We start from the raw sequence: 17,922 nt of genomic DNA on the forward strand, positions 1-17,922 counted from the left end.
GTCCAGTTCTTTTTCTCCTTGGCCCAGGTAAGACGCTTCTGGCGTTGTCTATTGGTCATGAGTGGCTTGACACAAGGAATGCCACAGTTGTAGTCCATGTCCTGGATACGTCTGTGTGTGGTGGCTGTTGAAGTAATGACTCCAGCAGCTGTCCACTCCTTGTGAATCTCCCCAAAATTTTTGAATTGACTTAACAATACTATCAAGGCTGCAGTGCACCTTTTTCTACCACACTTTTTCCTTCCACTCAACTTTCCATCAATATGCTTGGATACAGCACTCCATGAACAACCAGCTTCTTTAGCAATGACCTTTTGTGGCTTCCCTCCTTGTGAAGTGTGTCAATGACTGCCTTCTGGACATCTGTCAAGTCAGCAGTTTTTCCCATGATTGTGTAGCCTACTGAACCAGACTAAGGGATCATTTTAAACGCTTAGCAAGCCTTTGCAGGTGTTTTTTGGTAATTATTAGGGATGATCGAATACCTCAAATGTTCGGCTTTGGGAATATTTGCCGAATAGGTCGCCGCTATTGACTGTTCGTGAATATTAGATGCGCAATGTAAGTCTATGGGAACCCGAATAACAAGTATTCGGAACTATTCGGGCTTCCCATAGACTTACATTGCCCATCGAATATTCGCATAGCGGCGACTTATTCGTCGGATATTTGCGAAGCCAAATATTTGAGGTATTCGATCATCCCTAGTAATTATCCTAATTTTCTGAGATAATGACTTTTGGGTTTTCATTGTCTGTAAGCCATAATCATCAACATTAACAGAAATAAACACGTGAAATAGATCCCTCTGTGTGTAATGGCTCTATATAATATATAGGAGTAGATCCCTCTGTGTGTAATGACTATATAATATATAGGAGTAGATAGATCCCTCTATGTGTAATGATTCTTTATAATATATAGGAGTAGATCCCTCTGTGTGTAATGACTCTATAATATATGCGTTTCCTTTTTTGTATTGAATTACTGAAATAAATTAAATTTTTGATGATATTCTAATTTATTGAGATGCTCGTGTAAATGTTGCCTTTCCATGGGCTAGTAGTTCTTATTCTTCACCTCCTAATGCTAGGCCTAATTAGTTACCTTGTCACATCTGATACTGGGGTAATTAATGGGATATCATAATACGTATGGATTAAAAATAAATTAACCTCTTAAAGACGCAGTTAATTTTAATTTTTTCAATTTCAATTTTTTTTCCTCCACTTCTTCAAAGAGCTGAAATATTTTTATTTTACCATCGACAAAGCCATATGAGTGATGTTTTCTTTCCTGGATGAGTTGTAGCTTTGACTTACATCATTCACTTTACCTTTACACTGAAAAGCAGAAAAATATTTGAAATAAGATAAAATGGTGAAAAAGTACAATTCCGTTTTTTTTGTTGTTACAGAGATCATTATATGGTAAAAATGACGATGCAATATGATTCTCCAAGTCGGTACCATTTCACTGATACCAAAGATGGGTTTTTTTTATTATCTTGGAAGCTTAAAAAATTCAGTACTTCTGAGACACATACTGTAACTATTTTTCGGTCTTTGGAGCTGTATAAGAGCTTTTACTGTGTGTGGCAAATGGTCGTTTTATATAACCCAAGTGGTGCCATTAAAAACATTTTGATCACTTTTTATTACATTTTTGATGCATGTCCAAAGACTGAAAAACATCAGTTCTGGCGTTATGATTTCTTTCTTCTTTACACTGTTGAATAATTTTACATTTTGATAGATTTGCACTTTTACAGATGCGGTGGTAATGTATGTGCTTTTACATTTTTTTTGTCATTTTGCATACCTTTGGACAGGGAAAGAAAAGTGATTTTAATATATATTTGAAAATACTTTTAGTTGTTTTTTTTTTATTTTTCAGTCTCCATAGGGAGTTGAACCTGTGATCATTTTGTACTTTATGCTGCTATACTTTATATACACACCACTTGTGATGAGCGAACACTACCATGCTCGGGTGCTCTGTACTCGTAACTAGTGATGAGCGGGCACTACCATTCTCAGGTGCTCAATACTCGTAACTAATGATGAGTGAGCACTACCATGCTCAGGTGCTCAGTACTTGTAACTAATGATGAGCGAACACTACCATGCTCGGGTGCTCTGTACTCGTAACTAGTGATGAGCGGGCACTACCATGCTCAGGTGCTCAGTACTTGTAACTAATGATGAGTGAGCACTACCATGCTCAGGTGCTCAGTACTTGTAACTAATGATGAGTGAGCACTACCATGCTCGGGTGCTCAGTACTTGTAACTAATGATGAGTGAGCACTACCGTGCTTGGGTGCTCAGTACTTGTAACTAGTGATGAGCGAGCACTACCATGCTTGGGTGCTCAGTACTTGTAATAACTAGTGATGAGCGATCATTACCATGCTGCGGTGCTCGTAACAAGCATTTAGATGCTCAGATGACCATGACTCGAGTACCTGAGTATATTAGAAGTCAATGGGAAACTCAAGCATTTTTCCAGGACATTTCTAGGAAAAACGCTCAAGTTCCCCATTGAATTCCATTATACTCGAGTACTCAAGTCATGGTCATCCGAGCAACTAACTGCTGGTAACAAGTACCAAGCACCTGAGCATTGTAGTGTTTGCTCATCACTACATACCACTTAAAATGACTGTCATATATTGACAGCAATATTTAAGTGATTAACCAGCAGCAATATACTAGCTCAAATGGTTTCTGTTAAAGGAGAATGAAGGCTGTGTAACACAGCTGGCACTTACTCTTTATAGAGCAGGCTCAGTTTCTGAACCTACTCCATACACCCATAGTTTGTCATGGAGCGGGAATAAGTGAAAGAGTTTGTTCAGTTTAGAAAACCCATTTTCATATGCTCTCTTGGCTATGGTGTCGGGGATCTCTCTTTCCTCACTTGTCCAGTCTTGAACTACGTTATGTTTTCATCTTGATTTTTGGCTACGTAGAGGGTATGAATGCCCTATCAGAAGTGTTTCCCCATGTATACTTCCAAAGGAAGGACAAAGAAAAGGCTGAGATGTTAAACAGGCACTTTTCATCCATGTTCACCAAGGAACTGACTGTTCCAGGGATCAAATAGATAGATAATAGATCAAAAGATAAAAATCAACATTAACCACCTGATATAACTAATTTACCACAAGAAGTACGCCTGCGTCTGAGTAAATTAAACATTGACAAATCCCGCAGACCAGATTGTATTTATCCATGAATACTGAGGGAATTGAGCTCAGTAATTGACAGACCACTGTATTTCATCTTCTTAGACTCTCTTGTAACAGGGTTGGTGCCTCAGGATTAGCGGATTGCTGACGTGGTACCGAGAAAGGTTAGAGGGTGGATTCAGGCAACTACCATCTGGTAACTCTGACATCAGTAGTGTGGAAAGTTTTTGAGGGCATTTTGAGAGATGACATGCAAAAGATATTGCAGAGAATAATATAATAACTGATATCCAGCGTGGATTCATGAAAGATAAGTCGTGCCTAAACAACATGGAGGTAAGTGCAAATCTGGATATTGGTAATGCAGCTGATGTTATGTATTTGGACTTTGCAAAAGCATTTGATAAAGTACCACGTAACAGCCTATGACTCGGACGAGTGCAATGCTAGAAAATCTCGCATTGCACTCTGACCAATGTTAGTCAATGAGGGAGAGCAGATGGTCAACTTTTTCTCATCCAGATGCTGGATAAAGTGAAAAGTCACAGTATGCTGTGATTGTCAGCAAGAGACGTCACTCACACCCATACTGGTCTATACGTGGGAGTGAAACATCGGACTGAACTCAGATGGCATCCGAGTGCAGTGTGATATAAGCACAGGCTGACAATTGAGGAGATGGGGGGATTAATCCCTCCCTCTCCTCCGCAGCTGTGATCCAAACACAGGATCGGTCATAGTTGCATGAGACTCGGCTCTCGCTGGCAGCACAGCCAAATGGCCCACCCTGTGGAATGCTCTACCACAAGAGGTAGTAATGGCAGATACTATAACAGCTTTTAAAAAAGGGCTGGATGATTTCCTCTGTACACAACATTGTTGGCTCTAACTGATTTAGTGACAAAATGTAGAATTGGTGGAGGAAGGTTGAACTAGATGGACCTAGGTTATTTTTCAACCTATGTAACTATGCATACAGGGCCATAGATTAGGTACTGGCTCTGTTGTAGTGTAGGCATTTTTTTCTATTGTGCCTCTGCATAAGAAAACTTTTTTTCTACAGTGACGTAAAGATATAATAACCCAAACCAGAATAGTGTATGTCAAAAGGGCACTTTACTGTACATACCGAACAAATATCAAAACTGCCAATGTCCTGTATATAAAAGGGTGGGATACAGTTGAGGCATGAACCTTAATTTCTGTTCTACCATTAGGGGTAGACGCCTGACATTTGGAGTTTGGGGACAAATGTAGCAAATTAGAGGTTGGGCTAGGGTTAACAAGGCAATTGGTCAACAAATGACATGAGCAGGCACCTATTCTGATCCATAAGAGCTATGTATGAATCTTCGTATATGACAACTATGACTTTCCATGCTAGACATCAGATCTGAGAGCAGATTGGAATTAGGGAGTCAGAATTGGAAATTTAGTGCTGAACTATTGTTTTTACTCCCTGCGATTAAACAGATACAAAATGGAAACGTTCCTTTTTTTCACAATATATTTACATAATGAGATATAGAAAAAGGCAAAAATATTCATATTTACAAACAAGCAAATATCTTGAGGTTCCCATGAACCCATCGTGAATTTACACCAATGTACATTACTTGTTGGTCCTACTGACTGCAGCAACCAGAGCTTTCAAAAGACAAATTCTTGTTTTCCAAGGCCGTGTTAATACATAATGTCTATTGTATATAACAGGAGGAGCACATATAGAGACACCCAGCACAGGATTGTTTGTGTATTTACCAGGGATTTCTTTCATCGGAATCTTGGAATTTATTGGGAATAATTTCTAAAAAGTGTCGTAAAAGAAAAATGGAGTTGTTGGTTGCCCATGGCTATCTAGCCTGGTTCTTTAAAGTTCCAATGCTCCTCAGAAAAATTACAGGTGATATCTTATTTGTGGGTATAGGCAGATCATGGAAACAGGGCATTGATCATCCGATGAACAAGCAAAACCATTGTTTGACCAGTGATTGAATTATTTATGGCGACATAAAAATCACTGTAATAAAACGGTGGGTGTGCTGCCAATAAGGTGTACGGGGTTTGAATGTGCATATTAGCGGCTGTTCTGGTCCCAACAATACTTGTCGGCTGTTGTAAACAGGACAGTAAATGAGCTCTAATTGGCTTGTATTTACTATAGTGCAGTGGTCCCCAATCTTATGACCTAGAGAGCCACAATCAACTCTGAGAGATAAGCGCAAGCAACATCCAGCTCTGAGAGAGGGTCGTGAGCCACATCCAGCTCTGAGAGATGGGCGCGAGCCACAATCAGATCTGAGAGAGGGTCATGAGCCACATCCAGCTCTGACAGATGGGCGCGAGCCACACTCAGATCTGAGAGGGTCGTTAGCCACATCCAGCTCTGAGTGAGGGTCACGAGCCGCATTCAGCTCAGAGAGGATGTTGTGAGCCACATTCAGCTCTGAGAGAGGGGCGCGAGCCACATTCAGCTCTGAGAGAGGGGTGTGAGCCACATTCAGATGTTAGAGGATGTTGTGAGCCTCATCCAGCTCCTGGCCCCTAACAGTAGTGACTCCCAGAGCCCCCATGACTGGAATAATGACAGCCAAAGCTTCCACAGAAATCACACGGAGGAAGTATACGAAGGTCCATTTATTCCCACGATACCCCCATTCAAATCTGCTCTTCTGTGTGGGGCTGCTCTCAAAATTCACCAACTTGAGATCTGCTCATCATAGCCATTTGCTAGACCTGGTGATAATGAAATAAGCTAGCCAACAAGTGTGAAAGACACAATCAGTGCAGCATATCTGTGTCCATAAAACCTTAAGGCCACCCCCCTATACACATAAAACTAACCTTGGCTGGAACCACTGATATTGGTTGGAGCAAGTGACAGTTTAATGTATAGGAGGGCCTCCCAATTCACTCGACGGGATGTTGGGAGAGAAAAAAATGCTGCCATAGAAATTTCAAGTTTGGCAGGATGATAACACATTGCCAGATCGTTTTTCAGCTGTCTATGTGTATGGGGGTGCCTTTAGGCGGGCTTTGCACACTACAACATCGCAGGTGCGATGTCGGTGGGGTCAAATTGAAAATGACGCACTTCCGGCATCGCATGCGACATCGTAGTGTGTAAAGGCTCGATGATACGATTAACGAGCGCAAAAGCGTCGTAATCGTATCATCGGTGCAGCGTCGGCGTAATCCATAATTACGCTGACGCGACAGTCCGATGTTGTTCCTCGCTCCTGTGGCAGCACACATCGCTGTGTGTGAAGCTGCAGGAGCGAGGAACATCTCCTACCGGCGTCACTGCGGCTTCCGTAGGATATGCGGAAGGAAGGAGGTGGGGGGGATGTTTACATCCTGCTCATCTCTGCCCCTCCGATCCTATTGGCCGCCTTCCGTGTGACGTCGCAGTGACGCCGCACGACCCGCTCCCTTAACAAGGAGGCGGGTCGCCGGCCAGAGCGACGGTCGCAGGACAGGTGAGTCCATGTGAAGCTGCCGTAGCGATAATGTTCGCTACGGCAGCTATCACAAGGATATCGCTGCTGCGACGGGGGCGGGGACTATCGCGCTCGGCATCGCAGCATCAGCCTGCGATGTCACAGCGTGCAAAGTACCCCTTAGTCTTCAAGTCTTCGCTCATGCAACAGTAGTGTTTACCTCATACCACTGGAGTTGCTCCTCTTTCCTCAAAAACTACTTCAGCAGTTTTTGAAAGCCTTGTAAAGAAGCTATTGGGGAAACACCTTAAAGACATCCTACAATGCCATAAATGTAGATATTTCATATTGCAGTATAGCCTTCAAAGAATTTTTTTCCACAGTGTTTATTTAGATTTTTTGATCGGAACATAAAAAAACACCATGAAAAAACAACCTAAGGCCTCTGCCACACTCACGTGAAATTCACGCACGTGCCGAGAGACACGTATTTTCCCTGCGTGTTGCGTGCAGGTAAGTACGTGTCTCTGGTACGTGCGTGACACGTGTGTTCTACGTGTGCTATCCGCGATAGCACACGTAGAATCAGTAATTATTATACTCACCTGGTCCTTCCTGATGTCCGCGCTGCTGTCCGTGGTGCTGATCCTCGGTCTCCAGCCCTCCCGTCTCCCCGCTGCTGCTGCTGCCAGGCAGTGAAGTGAATATTCAATGAGAATAATGAGCGGCGGTCGGCAGCAAGAGGCAGCAGCGGCAGAGACAGGAGGGCTGGAGAAGGTGAGTTAATGTTTTGTTTTTTTTTCAATGACATGTGTGTTTTCTCCGGCGCGTGTCACACGGGACCGCATCCATACTACACCCGTGTGGTGCGGGTGCGGGCCGTGTGACCGTGCTGCCGGTGAAAAAACTGACATGTCAGCGCTTTCAAAAACGCACACACGTACAAACGCACACGGACACACGTTCCGTGTGGTTTTACGTGTGTGTGCCTGCTACAATAGGGTAGCATTGGTTAAAGTGTCTCCGTGCCGCCGGTACGTGTAAAAAATGACAAACACGTGCCGGAGGCACGGATGTGTGGCGCAGGCCTAAGGCTGAGTTCACATGTCCAGTAATCATCCGTTAGAACGGATCCAGCAGAGATCCGTTGGCAAGAAAGTTTTGCAAACACAACTTTTTTGTTCATTGTTAAATAACTGATGCGTTTTTTTAACATTGGAGTCTATGGAGGACGGATCCGTCTTATTGCTTACTGGATCCGTTTACAATGGAAGATAACTAGCGATCATTAACGGATCCGTTCTCCATAGACTCCAGTGTTTAAAAACGGATCCAGCAGACATCAGTTATATAACAATGAACAAAAAAAGTTGTGTTTGCAGAACTTTTTTGCGCCGGATCTCTGCAGGATCTGTTCTAATGGACTGTTACTGAACATTGTGAACTTTCCCTAAACATGGTTTGAGAACCTGATACAGTTGTGCTCTTGAAAGACTAAGGGTACTTTCACACATCCGGATTTTTGATCTGCGGCACAATACGGCGTTCTGCAGAAAAACCGCAACCGGCTTTTGTAACGCCGGTTGCGGTTTTTTTTGCATAGACTTACATTAGTGCCGTATTGTGCCGCAGGGGCTTGCGTTCGGTCCGGTTTTTGCCGCATGCGGCAGATTTAGCCGATGCGGCGGCCGGATCGAACATTCCCTGCAACGTTTTTTGCTCCGGCAAAAAACACCGCATCGCGCCGCATCCAGCCGCTGCGGCGCATTTTTCAATGCATACCTATGGAGGCCGGATTCGGCGCGATGCGGAAAAAAACGCAACCGGAAAAAACCGGACGGGCCGCATGTAAAAACTTATGCAAAGGATGCGGTGTTTTCGCCGCATCCGTTGCATAGTTTTCACAGCCGGATTGAGCCGCAGGGCTCAAACCGGATGTGTGAAAGTAGCCTAAGTATTACAACTCCGAATTCGGCTAAGGACTAACAAAACCCGATCTAGTCAAAGCTCTAGCTCTTCCCTGCTGTTCCTAACTTGCTGCCCTTACTTTATTACTGCACATTCTATGTGTTCGTTAGCACAGAGGTCCATTGGATAAAACCAGCAAAGGTGTTATATCCCTTTAGACTGTTAGCTATTATGCGAGGGACCCCCATAGACATTACAAAGATGTGAGATAAATGATCGTTCAGCCGGCAGTCATTGGTCCTTACTCCCCCATACACAGGACCGCTCGGACTGGCAGAGTCTTTATTAAAGCCACTGCCACAGACATATCTATAAGGTCAACGAAAAGATCGCCAATGAAAATCCAGTCGGGGAACCTCCTACACATTAGACTATTGTAAGATCCTGCTGGGGGCGACTAGGACTATTAGAAAGTGGTCTTCTTCAAGCTCCAATTTCCGGCCTTGTTAGATCGGACAAAAGTATTGTACCACGAGTGGAGACACAGACGTCATAAACAATCATCTAGAAAGATAAATAACAATAGTCTAGAAAAGCAGGTTTTCCTATAAAAAAAACAAACTGACCTATCATACAAAAAAAAGCTTCGTATAAAAATAGTGCGTATAGGCAACAGATGTGCTGGTGTCTCAGAAATGTCATCTCGACATGCGATAAATAGGCTTTCCTCAGGATAATAGGTTGGATAAGGGTCCAGCAGAAGTGCGTTACATCTAGAAAGGTCATAAGTACAATATATCGACGACCGTGGCTCTACTAGATAAAACGTACCGGGGCATGAATCCAACTGTTTAGGATGGCAGTCAATGTGTTCGACAGATTGGGCAGAGTTGTACTGGGCAGACCTCATGCAACACTCATTAAATTGCTCTATGCAGACCCCTAAAAAATAATGCAGTGCGATGAAGCTGGGCTATACAGTTCAATGACGGTCATCACATAAATAATGAAAAATTACATTTACATTCTGCTTCACAATTTAAGTAAGTCCCACTCTGGATTTCTCCAGTCAGCTTCTTCTTCTTTTGCTTGAGCATATCTCCATTATGTCACATAGCTACAAGGGAAATCCATCCCAACAGATACACATCCTCAGGTCCAGATGTCTTTAAGGATGAGCAGGCAGTCATATCAAGGTGATTCTAGAAAATATGGAGACTCGTTCAATAAAGAACGTTGTGGCAAGATGTGGATCTCCAAGTGTCTAATCCAGAAATAGATCTTCAGGAGGAGGAGCAAGAAGTAGATCTTCACATGGCTGATCAAGAGGTGGACTTTCAGATGGCAAGTCTAGATTTCCAGGTGAGGGATCTAGCAGATCGTCTGGTTGGCTCATCTACAAGTAGACCTCTGGTTGGTGGATCTTGAAGAACATCTCACTCAACAGTCCTGAAAATTAATAAAATGATTATTACTCTCTGATGGAAAACATTGAGGATGGTAGTTAGAGTTTTCACCCATCTCTAACAAAGTGAGCAGTGCAAACATGGGGAGTTGACTAGAGATGAATGAACCAGAGGTTCGAGGTTCGGAAACCAGATTCCAAACAAAAACAAAGTTTGGGTTCGAAGTTGGAGAGAGTTACGAGTGCAAACTACGCGAGCAGCGCTGTGCTTGGGTATGAGTAATGCTCCAATTGAGGTTCGGTTCAAGTCAGGGTCACAAACTGAACTTTATCCAAGGTTTGAATGTGGCCTGTGAACTGAACTTCCCAAAAGGTTTTGCTCCTCTCTAGACTTGATGATGACCCTGCTATGTCACAAATCTTACTCCAGCAGAGATTGCATAGGGCGACATCCAATGCACAGGGAAAGGCCATAGCAAATCTGCAATAAAGTTACTATTTTAATGATAAATGTCCACTTAGCAGCAAAACCACGTGGGCAAAATCAATAAACCTTCGTTTGGACCCAGTGGGTCTACAATGCCTTTCTCAAGACTGCATCACATTAAATAAGCCACTCCACCTGGTTCTCATCTTGGACACATGGTTGGTGATCCACCTCTGACTGGTTTCCTACTTCTCCTTGAACAGCGTCCAGCTCTAATAAATGATGATGTTCTGAAGACGCCGTCTCTGCACTGATGCTCTGCGCACTGTGTGTGTGCAAAATACTTGGCTCCTCCGTATCTCTGTTCAAAGTGTCTGCATCTCCCCCTATTAGCTCCGGATGTGGCTCGCACACAGGAGTGCTATCACTGCCAGGAGGCGTTTGCATAAGAGGCCAAGTTTCTTCGGCAAGTTCTCTGCAGGTCGAGTGTGAAGTGGGTCCAAAATATGCTGGAATCATGTCCGCCACAGAATCCACGTTCCTGAAAAATAAGCAATCAGCAATTATTAGAAGTGTCCCTAAATGATTCTATAAAGAAACTTGTATTAATCTGTCCCCTGTCGCATGCTGTCCTCATAAATCTCATCAACTCACTAAGAATGAGATGGGAGCAGGGGTGTACATAGAAATCAATCAATTTATTTAACCCCTTCACGACCTGCCGATTTTTCGCTTTCCGTTTTTTTTTTTCCGCCATTCTTCTTCTGGGAGACATAACTTTTTTATTTTTTTAGTCAACATGGTCATGTGAGGGCTCATTTTTTGCGGAATGAGCTGTACTTTTAAATGAAACCATAAGTTTTACCATATAGTGTACTGGAAAATGGCAAAAAAATTCCAAATTCAGAAAAATTGCAAAAAAAGTGCGATAGCACTATTGTTTTTGAGATCTCTTATTCTGTGTTCACTATATTGTAAAACCGATGTGTGGGTGTGATGCCTCAGGTCAGTGCGAGTTCGTAGACACCAAACATATATAGGTTTACTTTTATATAGGGGTTAAAAAAAAATTGGAAGTTTGTTCGAAAAAAGTGGCGCACGTTTTACGCCATATTCCGTGACCCGTAACGTTCTCATTTTTCAGGATCTATGGCTCAGTGATGGCTTATTTTTTGCGTCTCGAGCTGACGTTTTTAACTGTACCATTTTTGCGCAGATGCTACGTTTTGATTGCCTGTTATTGCATTTTGCGCAAAAGTTGTGGCGACAAAAAAAGTCATTTTGGCGTTTGGATTTTTTTTGCCGCTACGCCGTTTACTGATCAGATTAATTCATTTTATATTTTGATAGATCGGGCATTTCTGAACGCGGCAATACCAAATGTGTGTATATTTTTTATTTTTTTTAACCCTTTAATTTTCAATGGGGCGAAAGGGGGGTGATTTGAACTTTTATTTTTTTTTTTAATTTTTTTTAAAAAAATTTTTTTACTTTTTTTAAATTTTACTAGTCCCCCTAGGGGGCTATATGGATCAACAATCCGATCTCTCTGCCCTATCTGCTGATCACAGCTACACAGCTGGAAACAGCAGATATGCTCACTTTCTGCCTCACTCGGCTCCGGGCCGAGTGAAACTGAAAGCAATTCATGTCAGCTACAGGAGTCATCACATGACAACCACCGGAAGTCACGTGATCACGTCACGTGACTTCCGGTATCGGGCGGTAAGTAAAAGTTTACCGCCGATGCTGTTATAATGGCGCTGTCACATATTGACAGCGCCATTTAAGGGGTTAAACGGCACGAGCAGGTAACGATTCTGCTCGTGCCGTTTAACCCCTGCTCGTGTCTAGCAGGCATGCCGGCAGCAGACCGCAGGCAGTAACATTATGACCGCTAGGACGTAATATTACTGCCCACGGTCGTTAAGGAGTTAAAGGGAACTTTGTGCAAAGATGGACGCTAGCTTTATGGATGAATACATGTCTGTCTTATAAATAAAATAAGAACCACTTACCCATCATATAGTGTGCTGTGCGATGGAAATATACAACCAGGGTCGATGCTGTATGTCTCTTCACAGCACAATGATGGAATCAAATGGACCGGGCCTATAGGGAATAAGAAGGTAAGGTAAATGTCGTCGCTTGTAAGGTCTCTAATGCAGATTTCAATACATCAACGATTTATAGAATGAGAGAAGCTATTAAGTTTCCATCAGTAATTTCACGAGAAAGGGTCAAATGAAGCAGCAGCTCCAATGGGCTGTGTATTGCAGTTCAGCTCCACACAGAACCATGTATAATTCCCACCAATTGACATCAGGCTTTCTTTGTTCACACTGTCGTAATGTTCTGTTCCATCAGGATTACAGTGGCTCTTGATGAGAAGAATAGCATTACTACAGTGTGTCGCCTCTTGTAAGTGTACTCACCACAAGCCTGTGGCGGCTCTTGCTGACAGCGACAGCATGTCATATGTGGGTGCTCGGCGACTTGTGGTCTGTCGATACATAACAGTTCTGACCCCGTGTACTGCACTTCTTGAGATCGGCAAGACCCTGTATAGGTGAGGAGAAAAACACTGATCATTTGCAAATATGTTAAGAAAGGAAGGAACTTAAGGAGGGAGTGGAAGGGCAGGGGAGTTTGGAGAGGAGGAATAAAAAGGAAGGAAGAAAGTAAAGTAAACAGGAAAGGGGTGAGGAAAGCTAAGGAGAGAGGGGAAGGCAGAAGAGAGAAAAAGGGAAGGCCAGGAGAGCGGGGAAGAGAAGGAGAGAGGGGAAGGCAGAAGAGAGAGAAAAGGTGAAGGCAGAAGAGAGAGAAAAAGGGAAGGCCAGGAGAGCAGGGAAGGGAAGGAGAGAGGGGAAGGCAGAAGAGAGAGAAAAGGTGAAGGCAGAAGAGAGAGAAAAAGGGAAGGCCAGGAGAGCAGGGAAGGGAAGGCAAGGAGAGAAGGGAACACAAGGAGAGAGGAGAATGGAAGGCAAGTAGAGAAGGGATGGGAAGAAGAGAGGAGAAAGGAAAGGTAAGGGAAGAGGGGAAAGGAAGGCAAAGAGAGATGGGAAGGCAAGGTAAGGAGAGCCCGCGGGAAAGGTAGGGAGAGAGGGGAAAAGAATGTAGGATGGGAAGGAAGGTAAAGAGGAAAGGTAAAGATTAGTGATGAGCGAGCACTACCATGCTCGGGTGCTCAGTACACTTAATGAGCAGTTGGATGCTCGGACAAGCTTGACTGGTTTACCTATTATAATGGAAGTCAATGGGGAATGCAAGCATTTTTCCGGAAAAATGCTTGAGTTTCTCATTGACTTCCAATATACTCGGGTACTCAAGTGGCACCCATCCAAGCATCCAACTGCTCGTTACGAGTACCGAGCACCCGAGCATGATAGTGCTCACTCATCACTACTCATTACTAGTAAAGATGGAAGGAAGCAAAGTAAAGAGGGAAGAGATGAAGGGAGGGGAAAGGAAGGAATATAAGGAAGGAGGGGGGGGAAGGATGGTAAAAGAGTAGGGAACGGAAAGTAGGTAAGGATGGAAAGGGAGGGAGGAAAGTATGGAGGGATGAAACGAAGGAAAGGAGGTAAGAAATTATATATTAAGGGAAAAGGGTAGCAAAGGGAGTAAGAAAATGGAAGGAAAGAGGAAAAGAAATAAGGAAGGAAAGTAACTATGGATAAGGTAGAGGTCTGTAGCTTTATTCCCCCAAGGACTACCTACATAAAGCCAGAATGGAAACTTCCATACTTACAATTTGGCTTCTTTTCCATGAACTGTCTCTTGCAGTAGATAACAGAGAGGATGAGCAGAGCTAGGAGCACTGTGGACAAGGCACTACATATAACAGCGGCCAGAGCAGTGTCCCGGGGACTTGATGCCGTAGCAGTAATCTTCACAAGATTTACTTTGCTGCCTAGATGAAGTAAGAAATGGTAAAGTTTTAAACAAAGATAAAAAGTATCTGAAATATGCAAAATTCGGCATATAACTGATGTTCTTTTTACTAATATCGTTAGTATGGTGAAGACCAAAGAGCTTTCAAAGGGCACCAGAAACAAAATTGTAGCCCTGCACCAAGCTGGGAAGACTGAATCTGCAATAGGCAAGCAGCTTGGCGTGATGAAATCAACTGTGGGAGCAATAATAAGAAAATGGAAGACATACAAGACCACTGATAATCTCCCTCGATCTGGGGCTCCATGCAAGAGCTCAACCCCGTGGGGTCAAAATGATCACAAAAATAGTGAGCAAAAATTCCAGAATCACACGAGGAGACCTAGTGAATGACTTGCATAGAGCTGGAACCACCAAAGACTACCATCAGTAACACACTATGCCGCCAGGGACTCAGATCCTGCAGTGTCAGACGTGTTCCCCTGCTTAAGCCAGTACATATCTGGGCCCATCTGAAGTTTGATAGAGAGCATTTGGATTATCCAGAAGAGTATTGGGAGAATGTCATATGGTCTGATGAAACCAAAGTACAATTGTTTGGTAGAAACCCAACTCGAGGAGACAGAATGCTGAGTTGCATCCAAAGAGCACCATACCTATTGTGAAGCATGGGGGTGGCAATATCATGCTTTGGGGCTGTTTCTCTGCAAAGGGACCAGGATGACTGATCCGTGTACATGAAAGAATGAATGTGGCCATGTACTGTGAGATTTTGAGTGCAAACCTCCTTCCATCAGCAAGGGCATTGAAGATGAAACGTGGCTGCGTCTTTCAGCATGATAATGATCCCAAGCACACCGCCAGGGCAACAAAGGAGTGGCTTCGTAAGAAGCATATGAAGGTCTTGGAGTGGTCCAGCCAGTCTCCACATTTCAACCCCATTGAAAACCTTTGGAGGGAGATGAAAGTCTGTGCTGCCCAACAACAGGCCCAAAACATCACTGCTCTAAAGGAGATCGGCATGGAGGAATGGGCCAACATACCATCAACAGTGTGTGCCAACCTTGTGAAGACTTACAGAAAATATTTGACCTCTGTCATTGCCAACAAAGGATATAGAACAAAATATTGAGATGAACTTTTATTATTGACCAAATACTTATTTTCCACCAAAATTTGCAAAAAAGTTGCCAAATCAGACGCGGTGATTTTCTGGATTTATTTTCTCATCTTTTCTCTCATAATTGTGGTCTACCTATGATGTCAATTACAGGCCTCTCTCTTCTTTTTAAGTGGGAGAACTTGCACAACTGGTGGCTGACTAAATACTTTTTTCCTCACTGTATATAAGTATCAATTAATAGTGAGTGCCGTTTTTCAGTGACTGTGCCGCAGTATATTCTATGTGCATGGTATTGCCCACACAACAAACCCCCAAAAATAAAAATTTATAAGGTAATTTGGAAAACTTTTCTTCTTGCGGAGACTGACAAACCAATCTAGCTGCCAGTGAGGAGTCTTATAGCTGCAATGCTCCTCTGGGAAATATTCAAATTGTCTCTTCAGGGAGGAAGGAGACGAACTCTAGTGCCTTCTATTGGAAGTAGCAATCCTATAAGTCAAAAGTGTCCCTTTAACAAGCCTTTTCATATAACTTAGGATTTATGCCAGATCAGAACCTCAATAAAGTCTGCTTTACACCTTATAATTAAGCATACGATATAGTATGCGATGTGACACGCCCCTCTTCGTATGTGCGACACATTCAATTTGTTGACCGTGTCGCACAAACGATTAATTGCCATCACACGTACTTACCCTTCCATATGACCTCGATGTGGGCGGCGAACATCCACTTCCTGGAGTGGGAGGGACGTTCGGCGTCACTGCAACGTCACGCGGCAGCCGGCCAATAGAAGCGGAGGGGCGGAGATGAGAGATGAGCGGGACGTAAACATCCTGCCCAGCTCCTTCCTTCCGCATTACCGGCGGGAGCCGCAGGACGCAGGTAAGATCTGTTCATCGTTCCCGGAGTGTCACACACTGCGATGTGTGCTGCCTCGGGAACACTGAACAACCTGACGTGCAATTTTTAGCAAATGAACGACGTGTATGCGATGAACGGTTTTACGTTCAATTGCAATTGCACGTAGCTGTCACACGCTACAACAACACTAACGATGCCGGATGTGCGTCACTTGCGACGTGACCCCGCCGACACATCGTTAGATATGTTGAAGCGTGTAAAGCCCGCTTTAGACTATAGGACTCCTCACTGACAGCCAGATTGGTTTGTCAATCTCCGCAAGGAGAAAGGTTTTCCCTTAGACCCCACTATAGCTTCTCATACAGCCAGATCAGATCTCATACTTTGCACTGACAAGGGGCAATCACCCCAAAACACCATGCCTGCAAAATGAGGTTCTGATGTAGCATGAATCCTAAGTCATGTGAAAACACTTGTTAAAGAGCCACTTTTGACTTTTAGGATTGCTACTTCCAATAGGTGGCACTAGAGATTGTCTCCTTCCTCCCTGAAGAGACAATTTTTGAATATGGTAATTTGAAAATTATACTGCCTTCCATTCCATGTAGGTGTATAGGTATACAGAAATTTTTATATTGCCCACTAGGATGCCTGAGTATATACGGGACCATTTGTGTACATGCCCTTAGCTGTTATTCCTAGTGAATACATATGTGAATGACTGTGGCGTTACCAATAATCGAGAAGGCATATATATTTCTAAAAACCACGTCCCCTCATCTCAATGAAAACCCACTGCCTTAGTCATGCGGTCATACACATGCAGCCAGCTTAGCTTCCTAATGACGTTGAGTTTCTGTTCCCCACATAACAAGCAGTGATGCGGAGACACAATCACCACCATGTGGAATAACTACATATTTTCAGCTATGGCCAATATCCAGACAGCTTATGGTCAAACCACAGTTATCACAACGTTCCCCAGGAGCCAAGTACAAAAATATCTGCTGCTCCACCATAAAGCGTCAGGCTTCTCCACGTTCGCATACAGATTTCCATTCTTCTATTCCAAAACCTCCGAAATGGCTGAGTGACCAGAACAAATTCATGCGAGATCCCACGTCAGTAGACGGCGCGCCGCGGAAAGGATTTCAAGGTATGAAATAGCAGGAATGAGCTTTGAAGGCAGCCACATTCATCAAAGCCAGGAGCAATCATAGGAAAGCCGCTCGACCAAAGTGGAGATTGTGTTACTTCACATAAACTCATTTATCAGACATTTCTGCAGGTTTTCCACATCAATTATTTCCTAGATTGACTTAGTTTTGCTTCAGTTCTAAGCAGAATATGGATGTTTGCCTCACCCACCATACAAGAGCCTTCACAAAGTAAAGAAGTCACACTGGAAAAGAGCAGCCCTGGCGCCAAGCCTTCTGATGTAGACAGTGCACCATTAATGAGGCCGGTAGGGAGGTAGGTAGAGTCATAATAACAGCAACACTCTTCTATACAGGGGTCCAGTAATGACCCGAAAATACATGGACATGAAAAAAGCCTCCATTACTATGTGCACACGACAATTTGCAGGTGGATTCTGCCTGAAAAATTGCTGCAAGTCCACCGAAGAAAATTACCATAATGCACAGTAATGTAAAAACGGCGCTGTGCC

The 17,922-nt window shown here is 43.5% G+C and overlaps 1 protein-coding gene across 2 annotated transcripts in view; it reads right to left on the bottom strand.

Moving 5' to 3' along the window:
• Positions 1-4,282: 4,282 nt before the first annotated feature.
• The window catches only part of TNFRSF19 (TNF receptor superfamily member 19), a 149,448-nt gene continuing 135,808 nt past the window's right edge, over positions 4,283-17,922 (bottom strand). For both annotated transcript variants that reach the window (XM_075337385.1, XM_075337386.1), the window contains exons 6-10: positions 14,124-14,285; positions 12,808-12,933; positions 12,391-12,484; positions 10,568-10,913; positions 4,283-9,989 (exon numbers count right to left, since the gene is read on the bottom strand). In XM_075337385.1, coding sequence (XP_075193500.1) covers positions 9,981-9,989; positions 10,568-10,913; positions 12,391-12,484; positions 12,808-12,933; positions 14,124-14,285 — 737 coding nt within the window. In that variant the 3' untranslated portion in view covers positions 4,283-9,980. The remainder of the gene's footprint in view (positions 9,990-10,567; positions 10,914-12,390; positions 12,485-12,807; positions 12,934-14,123; positions 14,286-17,922) is intronic.

This window comes from Anomaloglossus baeobatrachus, chromosome 2 (genome assembly GCF_048569485.1).
Source record: "Anomaloglossus baeobatrachus isolate aAnoBae1 chromosome 2, aAnoBae1.hap1, whole genome shotgun sequence".
NCBI lineage: Eukaryota > Metazoa > Chordata > Amphibia > Anura > Aromobatidae > Anomaloglossus > Anomaloglossus baeobatrachus.